The sequence below is a fragment of the Falco naumanni genome, chromosome 13 (assembly GCF_017639655.2).
Source record: "Falco naumanni isolate bFalNau1 chromosome 13, bFalNau1.pat, whole genome shotgun sequence".
Lineage (NCBI taxonomy): Eukaryota > Metazoa > Chordata > Aves > Falconiformes > Falconidae > Falco > Falco naumanni.
Genome location: NC_054066.1, coordinates 19,363,551 through 19,373,747, shown reverse-complemented (window position 1 = coordinate 19,373,747; position 10,197 = coordinate 19,363,551). Strand labels below are relative to the sequence as shown.

General features: G+C 44.7%; 1 protein-coding gene across 9 annotated transcripts in view; it reads left to right on the top strand.

Annotated features, from left to right (window-relative positions):
* The first annotated feature begins 387 nt into the window (after positions 1-387).
* ABCC5 (ATP binding cassette subfamily C member 5) overlaps positions 388-10,197 on the top strand; it is a 52,153-nt gene continuing 42,343 nt past the window's right edge. For 8 of the 9 annotated variants that reach the window (XR_005830721.1, XR_005830723.1, XM_040613588.1 and 5 more), the window contains exons 1-2: positions 388-521; positions 1,885-2,059. Coding sequence is in view for 7 of the 9 variants with exons in the window: in XM_040613588.1 (XP_040469522.1) it covers positions 1,931-2,059 (129 nt within the window). In the remaining 2 variants the exon portion in view is untranslated. Of the gene's footprint in view, positions 522-1,117; positions 1,329-1,884; positions 2,060-10,197 lie in introns of those variants that run through there. The other variant, XM_040613585.1, reaches the window with a different exon arrangement.

Here is a 10,197-nt window from a genome sequence, read left to right as displayed (position 1 = left end):
CTGCCCCCCGCCCGGCGCCAGGTGCCTCCGCTGGGCGCGCGGTTGTCCCGGCGGGCGCGCGGCAGTGCGCTGCATTGCGCCGCGCCGTGCTATGTTGCAATGCGTTACAGCGCGCTGCACCGCGTCGCGTTTGCATTGCGGCGCGCTGCATTGTCACTGCTGCCGCGCCGCGCCGAGCCCAACCGCCGGCCGGCGGGGAACGTTCCAGACCCCCCACGCTGCGGCAGGGCAGGAGCGGCGGGAAGGGGCTGGGCGGGGCGCGGGCGGGCGAGGCGGGCCGAACGGCGGCGGCACGCGCGGGGCCCTCTGGAGAGCGCAGTTCGCGGGCGGGCAGGCGGCAGGCGCTCGCGCGCGGCGTGGACTGCGTTTCCCGTGGGGCGCCGGGCAGGAGCGGCCGCCGCAGCCCCCCCCCGCCGGGGCGCGCAGGCGCAGCGCGGCCGCCGGAACCGCTATAAGGGACGTTGTTTGGCTGCGCGGCCGCTGAGTGGAGAAGCCGCACCGGGGGTAGTCGCCGGGCGGAGGTGAGCGGGGCCGCCCCGCCCGTTACCGGGGGCGGGTGCCGGGGTGGGAAACGGCCCTTTGTGTGGGTGAGGGGGCTGCGCGTGACTGAGGCGGCGGCTTTGCCCCCGCTTTCCTGTGAAGCGGCCGGTGTCCCCTCTCCGGTGAAGGGGCTGCCTGTGCCCCCCTCGCGCCGAGAGCTCGGGGCCGTCGCTGTCTGTCCCGCCCCGAGTGGGGCGGGGGGCTCTGTCCCTGAGGGGTGTGTGTGTGGCCTGTTTTGTTTACGCCGGTGCGGCGCAGGCACGGGGAGGGGGACCTCCCCCCGCCCCCCCCCCCCCCCCGGGTTGTGCGGGGGCGGCAGGCCGGGGGGGCTGTCTCGCATCCCCGCTGCAGGAGGGATGCGGAGCCAGCAGGGTGCAGCAGCCCCGGGGCCGGCGGTTCTGCAGCATCCTCCCCCGGCGCTGACACATGCGGCCCCGGGGTGGGGGGCACTGCCGAGCTGCGAAGGGAGGCGGTGGGCTGGGGCTGGCTCCTGGGGGGCAGCCGGGGGGCGGCGGTGGAGGCGGCGTGTGTCAGCGGCTGGGGACGGAGGCTGCTTCTGCGGGGGTGGAGGGGGCTGGCAGCCTGGTGCGCCGGGCCAGACCCGCTGATGCAGATTCTGACTAATGCACCTTAATCAGGCTTCTTCGATGGCGTTAGTTGAAGGCAGGTGACAGAATGCAAGAGCAAAGTCCTGCGGTGGGGGGTGATTGTCTTTTCGGGACTCTCATTCTCCCTGTGACCTTACGGTGTACATTGATGGGTTGAGGCGAAAACCTGCGGCACTAAAGGTGTGATGCCTTTCTGAACCTGTTCATACTTAATAATAGCTCAAGCCTATGGAGTAAGTGAATAATACTATAGAGAAATAATATATTTTTCTGTAGAGTGTGTTAGCAGAAGGACTAAATTTATTGTGTGATACCTCTAGAGAGGTCAGTCTTGCAAAACTTCATACTGGTAAGCTGCGTGATTTCAGAAACTAACAAATGACTTCAGGGATTTGATCTTCCAAGGCATATTTGTTAAGGTTTCAACTAAATACTGCAGTTATTTGATCTGTCAGGTTGCATAATTGTATTTCAGAGTTCTGAGGGTGGAAGTATGACAGTACTCCAGTGCATTGAGAATCATTGTACTGTTCAGTTACCTCAGGGTATGTTTAAACTAGTTCAGGAGAAGCTAGTCTTGTGTGGGTTTTCGAAGTCTCATTATTACAGTCCTGTTGTAATAACTCTTTCACAGTTACCTTTTGATTTTTATTTCAAAAGAAATTTTAAAATAGGTGACTAAAAGTATATGCTATGTCTGACACACCAGTTAAAGTGGAATTTAATTATTTTTCAGATATTTGAGGGGAAAATACACTTGTAAACCCTGGCGTTTACAGAAGATGAAAGACATCGACATAGGAAAAGAGTACATTATACCCAGTCCTGGGTATAGAAGTGTAAGGGAGAGAGCCAACTCGGTGCAGCATGAAGAGCAGGAAGGGTCAAAATTTCAGCGTGCTAAGCATCAGGTCAGTTCACTTTCATTGTTTTCTTTGCTATCTATGCTTATTAAATTACATGCAGCAGCAGCCTTTTTGCTGTCCCAGCTCTGTATAGATTCACTGCATTGAAGGTCAATAATGAATATTCCCTTTTGTGTGGAAGAGGTCATCCCAAGGGGTGCTGTATCTATCTTGGTAGTAAGTCTGAGCACTTCTTAAGCATTTTTCACTTTTAAATATGACTTTTTAGTAACATTTTAACAAAACAGACTTTTTCCTGGTATTCAGATCTTGAAGTTGAATGCAGGAAATGTTGTAATGATTCTCTTAAGTACAAACATTAAAACGAAGCAAAAACAGTGGAGAGCTCAGCACAGATCATGCACAGTTCAGTGTTGGCAGCTGAAGAAACTCTTAATCATGCCATGTTTTTCTTGAGGATTAATTTTCTAAAGCAGATGTCTAGCTTGATCTAATAACAAGACTTTCACTTTTTCCCTCAGACGGAAGTAATTTGTATTGAATACTGTTTCTTGTGCATCTGTGTAGTTAACATGATAACATGCTGTCATAACTAATTCTAGTTTAATTTGAGCTGGGTCTTGAAATAACCACTGACTTAGAGTTTGCATGTTATTGTTCTGAATTTCTAATTTTTAGAGCTTCTCACTGAAAAGAGTGCATGTACCAAGTGCTATATATAGGGCAAAAAAAAAATGCTCAGGTAAGTGGGAACACCCACATGGGTGAAAGACAGTCTGAAATTAATAACCTGTGCCAGCTGAAGATCATAAAAATATTAGCTGCTCTGAATGCTAGCACTGAAGTATTTTCTTGCATGTCCTATTCTTAACATTTCCTAAAATACTAATGTAGAAATTTCTGAAACTAAATAAAGTTAATACTACCTATGTCTGATTTCTGTGATGACGATATGCTTGCAAATGTGTTGCTGGGCATTCAATATAGATTGCCTGTGATGGCCCTGGTGTGAGGGTTGCGAAGTGGGGAGCTCTATTTGCATAGAGGAATAGTGAAGACTTTCTTAAAAGGCTTAAGTTTTGCTGCATTATGCTAGATGTGGAGGTAATATGTACTTAAGATAAGGCTTACCTTGTTTCACTGGGGCTTGAAGGGTTTTGCTAGGTGGTTTGTTTTTTTTTTTTCCTGTGGGTTAAGGGTGCTGCACTGCTGTCTTTTGAGATGGGAGTGATCTGCTCTGCAGCAGGCTGAGAGCAGTTAGCGCTTGCAGGCCCTGCAGTTCCTAGTGTCCCTACAGGCTCTATGACTCAGCAGACTTGCTGACAGTATTCAGGGGAAGGCAGAGTGATTGCATTAGAGCAAGCACTGATGCAGAACTAAGAGCCCTCTGGAGTCACAGTGCAGCTTCCTAATGACACTTACTACACTGATGTCATGGGCTTGCTGTCCACTACACATGATCCAGTAGCAAATCTGCTCTGTGAAATTAGTGGTGACAACAGTGATGCTATTGGAGGACAGCGTTGTTTCCTGACCAGTGGCAATGGAGTTGAGCAGTAATCATAGCATGTTACCTCTGCCTGGTGGTCTGCATCATCTAATCAAGTTGATGCCTGGTTTAACTTTTGAGGACAAAATCTTTATCTCTAAACCTTCTAAATGAAATCAGCGATACCAAGCCAAGTCCTGCATGTCTGTACAGTATGGTGTTAAGAACTCTTAACTTCAAGGTAGCTTCAGGTCAGCTTAACTCTGTTGTTGTAGCCTTGTTTACCCTTCTACCTCTACCATTTGATTTGCTGCCTATGACTACAGGGTGGTAGACCCAGGTAACTGACTGGAAAACAGGGGTTCTGTAAAACTTGTGATTACTGATGTGAGAAAATGGCTCACCCTAGTTCTCACCTACAACTTTTAACTTTCTCTGAGTGGATGGATGAACCTAATTAATATTTCTAATGGAATGGGCTAGTTCTGACAGGTTACCCATTTTACTTGCTAGGTATTTTTAATATGCCAGGTTGATTAATTTCTAGCTAAAATGTTGGTACCCTTCTTGTTTGCTAGCCTTAACCTTGTAAACAATTGTTAAACACAAACAGCTCTGAATTTGTTGCTGCATGTCGGTGAGATTAAATCCTGCTTACTTGCAAAAATACTGAGGTTAAATAAAAGGAGTTGTATTCGTAGTATCTTATCTAAGTTAATGTTCATGTTTGCGTACCAAGCTTTCTAGTTGAAACAAGCTCTGGTTTCAGCAGCATTCTTGGCCTTATCATGTGTTGGGGTGCTTTATACTTTTGTTAATGGGGATGAGCAAAGACTTGCCTTTCATAAGGCTGAACTTTGCCTTTTTGGTCAAGCACATCCCCTCTGTCTGTAAGAAATGAGTGAAAGCTGTAGCTCAGCTGTTAAGAAGGCTGTTTGAAGGGAAGGGAAGGGACTGTGTCCTTTGCTGCTTTATCCTTCGTGAAACCTGGTATTGGGTCAGATGCCTAACCAGGCTTATTGGGTGCATGTTGGGACAGCTGGTGACAGAATGCAGTGGAAGGCTGATGTGATGCAGAAAGGTAGGACTACAGCAGTTAAAGTAGAGGGATTAAGCTGTAGTGAAACTCTGTCACTTGAGCAACAGAGTCCAGTGTGCCCTTAATAGAGATATCGGTACTCCTATTTCTTGTAGAAAACCTCTCAGATTTGAACTAGCTTGACCAGAAAATGACAAAGCTGTAAGCATGATCTATATAGCAAGTAACATGCTGCAAGCAGATTAAGGCTGTTGTTTCAGCAGTAATTTCAGATCTTTGTGGAATACAGGTTTGGGACTGTTTTTGCAGCAGACTATACCGCATGAAGCGGACTTCTTGCTAACGTGTTGCATAGGTACCTCATAGAGTGAGGTAGAACTGTAGTTCCTGCTGAGGAGGATACAGGAATGTGCTGCCTCTGGTAGTCAAGGGCCGCTGGTTAACGGCCAGTGGTGGTGACTGCTTCTGGCAAGACTAAAGGTACACTTGGCTGGTCAATGTGACTTACTGATTTTTCTGTTGCCTGTATTGCTGCATTTTTATACATCCTTCTTAACTTGCAGTGGACAAGATTACTTGATTGCCTGATCAAGATACTTGTAGGTGAAAGACCTATTTTACTACTGAGCCAAGGTGCCAGGACCTTGTAAATCTTTTTTTTTTTTTTTTTTTTTTTTTTTTTTTTCCTTGCATGAAGATTGTATTCATCTTTGCTCTTTCTGGCTTGAAACCTTCATACTGATGTTCAGGTTCCCTGCTGAAAGGATGCTGTAATGGGTGTTCATGATGAGAATGAATAAGAACTTGCAATTCCTATCTTAAAAGCTTAAATGCTGTTTGGTCACAGCCTGAAAGATCACTTCTTTAAAAGACAGGAGCTTTTCAAATAGGCTTCCTGGAATCATAATTGAAGTCATGCTGCAATATAAGTAGGTCTAATCCAGCACTTCCTGGTGCTTAATGGGAATGTTGCTATAGAAATTTGGACCTTGGAAATAGGCACTCTAGGACTGAAATTCAAGAAACAATTTTTGTTCAGCTTGTGAATGCATATATTCACCTGATGAATAAGCTTCTGCAGTGTGTTCTTATAACAATAGATTTTTATGTCCTTAGTCCTTAATGTACTTACAAAATAGGGTGTTAACTACATGTTCCCAATGTATAATAACATACTAATCAGGCTTATTGTATGTGGGGGCATGGCTCTTCTGAAAGAAGATGGCTTCTAGGTGCTCTTGCTGCCTAGCACTTCAGTCGGTAGTCTTGATCTGTAAGAAGCCGTTACAACTCAACGGGCACATCCCTCAATTTTTATTCACTGCTAATGTATCTGAAGAAATCGTATTTAAGTTTTTCTCATGGAAACAGTGTGTCCTGAGGAGGAGGACAGGTCTTACTGTATCCATGAAATATAGTATAAAGTAACAGATGAGAGAGATAATTTTTTCTCAGTGATTTTGCAATAAGCTCATCTCAAATGTAGACTTCATGTTTATTTCATGGAACAGCAGGCAAGTGAGTATTTTGGTCCCCTACCCCATTATATTTGCAACAACAGAGGAGGTTGTAAAAGCAGCTTGTTTTCATGATACACAGTGCTTGTGAGAGCTCAGTTCTTGAAATTTGAGTCCCCCAGTTAACAATGTTAGGGCACTAACTGACAAATTGTACTCAAAGCTGTAATTGGTTCTGAGTGGAATGCAGTGTTCAGGATTAGGTTCTTGATGCTGAAGCATCTACAGCATCTGTGGTAAGCCTCAAGTGTGGATTGCTGCATTTCAAGACACTGGGCAGTGTGGAACTTGAGAGATTGCTTTAAACATGCAGGAAAAATGTGTTGCTAACTTCAGCTATCAGAAGCCCTACTATTGTCTTCACCTTGATCTCTTATTTTTCAGGTTTGTCTGACAGCTTTTTGCCAAAGACAGAGAATGTGATCAGAACTTGTTGGAGTTGATGTAAAACCTTCAAGTGCTGATAGCTTTGAAGTGATTTATCACTGTCTGACTGTCCGGTAGTTGGATCAATGCTGCCTCTCAGCCCCTCTGGAGCATCTGAAGTGTCTGAACCAACTGTGCTGAACAACATGTTCAAAAATAGAAATGTGAATATAGCCTTGGTACTAGTTCCTTGGCACTCCATGCTCAGAGCAGGCCTTCGAGACAGCTTAACTATAAGCTTTTAATTTTATTTGAAGCTGCTGGATGTCTCTGTGTTTTTCCAGAAGATTACTTATTTTCATAACTAAGTAAACACAGAACTTTAGGAATCACAGCCCAAATAGGCTCTTAAGGGCTGTAGGTATTCTGAATCAGTCAACGCAAAAGTATTGCTATATAACTGGCTCAGATCACAGCTAGAAACTGTAGTTGAGCTGATGCCAGTGCTCGCTGCGTGACAAGGTGAAACTGGAGTTGACTGCTTGATCAAGATCAAGTGCTAGATTTGTTTTAATTGCCACCCAGCTGAGCATCTCATTGGTGTTTGGCTATGCTAGGAGAGATGTGCAGGGATAGAGGAAATCTTGATATGGATGTTCATGTATTTCTGAAACTTGTACGTGCTGTCGTCATGCTCTGTGTGGCTACATGTAGCAGCTTGAGGATGTCTTGTCTGTTAATAACAGACTATGCACAAATGCAGTCTTAATACTTTATTTTCTCAGATCATAGCTACATAGAAGGTGAGGGAATACTTCATTTAGGTAGTCTTGCCATAAAACATAAAATTGACACAGGTGCAAGTATCTAAGAAGTCTGAATTGCTACAATAACTTCAACCTAGAATTAGAATTTCAGCTTTTGCAGTGTAATGCGTTTATTTATCCTGCTGCAGAGTCTGACTGCAAGGAGATACTGATTTCCTGGGGCTATGACAGTAAAATTGGAAACTAATGCTGTTAAACTTTTTATTGTCAACTGACTTTTCTACAAAGTAGGAAAGAAAGCAGTGTTTGTCCAGTGATCTTTGGAAGCCTTATATAAAACGCTATGCTAGGTGAGGCATGCTCCTGTATGGATCCTTCTTTGGTGTGTTCTTCCCATGCTGTGAGCAAACTGCTGCCAATGTAAGGGCACTGATGGAGGGAGTAGGTATGACACGTTGTAAAATTAACCAATTCCTACTAACAGGCAGTGGATCAGATCTCTTTATGAATCTGTAATGTCAGCTCTGAAGGCTGAAAATCTAGAGCTGTAGTTGAGCAGCTGAAGTAGCAAGGAATTGAGTGACTTGATGGGTAGACCAGTTCTGTGGGCAGTGCCCATAAAAGGTGCTACATGCCTTATTCTTAGTTGGTAAAGTTTTAACTGAACACTATGGTATATGCTTGTCGCAGGAACAAAGTATGATGCAGAGTCCACAACTGATAGAACTTGTGTGGTATCTGAACACACGCAGTATGGTGGATAGAAACATTGTGCTAATAAACCTCTAAAACTGGGGAGCTGGGGAACTCCTGGTTCAGAGCAATGGTTTTGCTACAGTTCATTGTTCCAGAGTATTTATAATAGGTGGGCATTGGCAAGCTGAAGTTCTTGTAGGCTGGGTCCATAGATGGAGAGAAGCCACTACTTTGTATGGGCAGGAGTCTTCTGGGGAAGAAGCAGTCACTGTAATGTCTCATGCTGAGAGGAGGAAGGTGGCAGGAAGGAGAGGGTAAATGGAACATATAAGCTTCCATGCTGAAGGAGGCTAAGGTGAACAGTGCATGAAACTGAAGGACAGCACCCCTCAAACCCAGTTTCACTGACTTTACTGCCCTGATAGTGCCTAGAATATCTGTGAATGTACCCTTGTTAGCCGAGAGAATCTTCCTGTTGTAAGTTTGATGGTATTTAACCTTTCTAACCATTGCACAGGAGGGAAGATGAAAACTCTTACTTTTCTTAGTGCTTCTACTTTGGTTTACTATTATGCCATCCACAGATGTTTAAGGGGTGAGTAGACAGTGCAGCTCTATCAGGAGCATGTAAAATGCTCTCAAGTTCAATTTTGAGATCACCAATATTCTGGTAATTCTTTCAGAAATTTGTCTGAACATCCTCAGTGTGATCAGCAGAGCTGAAACTCAAGGATAAGTTTACATAATGAACTCAAGAAGGCAATTCTAGACAAGTGCCTATATGCTGAAGGCATGGTTGTTTTTTTTTTTTTCTCTAAGAAGCCTTACACTTAGTAACAGGAAGAACAGAAAGGCAAAATCCTTCACTGGGTAGAGACATTCTCTAGAGGAGCACCAGTGTCCTGTCTAATTCATGGCTTCCATTGAAACTCTGCTGCCTTCTTTAGTGGACTAACCACCTTTTGTCCAAGTCCTAGCTGCATGATGAAACACCAGATCTGGCCACTTGTCAGTATTTGTCTTTGACGACACTGTTAGTTGCTCTTCCTTTATCTAAAGCAGACTGGTAAGTCAGCCTGTTCTTGGCCAACAGTGTGTAAGGAGCAGGTTAACAATCAGTGAAGGGAATATTGTAGTATCTTTTTCCATTGTAGTGTTCCATATCTAATGCTGGACACATTCTGCCCTGTGGCTGTCTCAGAAACATAGTGTATAGTTACAAGAGTTTCCAGGATTTAGTGGATCTATCCCAAACTACTGGAGAACTGAAATGAATCACAACTCACTGGTACACGGGGAGTTGTAATGCCTGGAGAAGGTTATTAGTTGAACATTCATATCCTAGTGCTAAGGAATAGTCAGCTGTGGTCTGAACTCTTCATACTGTGAACAGGTGTTCCACAAACAAAATCTGTATTTCAGTTCTTTTTGAGGATCAAGGTTAAAAAATTTCAAAATCAACATGTTTGGAGCCCTGACGTGTTTACTTTGAGTTTACTAGTTCATTTGCCACGTGAGTGGGATGCCTCTTGCTTTTGGAAGCATGTGTTGGTACAGGAAGGTGAGTTGAATAAAAAGGCTGTTGTGTTAGGCTTGGTAAATGCTGTGGTGTGAAGGCTTCTGCTGTCATTCACAGGTGGTTTCACTCTACAGAAGTTTGAGTTTAAAGACTCCCTGGGTATTCCTGGTGTACTAAATTGACGTGTGCAGCTTCTGTTGTGACCTAGCTTAGGTATGGCCAGAGTAAAGGATATTGCTGGAAGAACAGCTCCAGCATATGGCAGGCTGTCTGCATGTGGTTCGGGATAGCAGAGCTTACCTGAGCAAGTTGGGAGCCAAATCCTCAGCCTGTGCTGTGCTACTTTGATCTGTTTAGTGAGGAATTAGTTTCCCAGCATTGTGGTCAGAGCACATATAGGATGCTAATTCTGTAGGGCAAGTTAGAAAGTTGGTTGTTATTTCCAATTCCACAGGAGTCTGCTGTTACTGTGCTATTGGTGTGCATGAACTATGTAGCTTTAGTGCTGGATGATCAGTGTACAACCTCAGCTCTGAATGAATCCTATATTCTTTGATTACAAGATCATGAATACTAGTTTTAATGTAAAACAAAAGACTTGGATTCCTGTATACCAGAAGCCTAAACAGGTGCGTAACTGCTAATCAGGTGCACACATAGCATCCACTGTTGCAAAATCCTAAAACGAACACCACATGCCAAATTCTGTGTTTCTTGGATTGCAGGAATAAGTGAATTTGCCAGGTAATGGTTTAGAACATCTCACATCACTGCTAATGCTTGTCAGAAT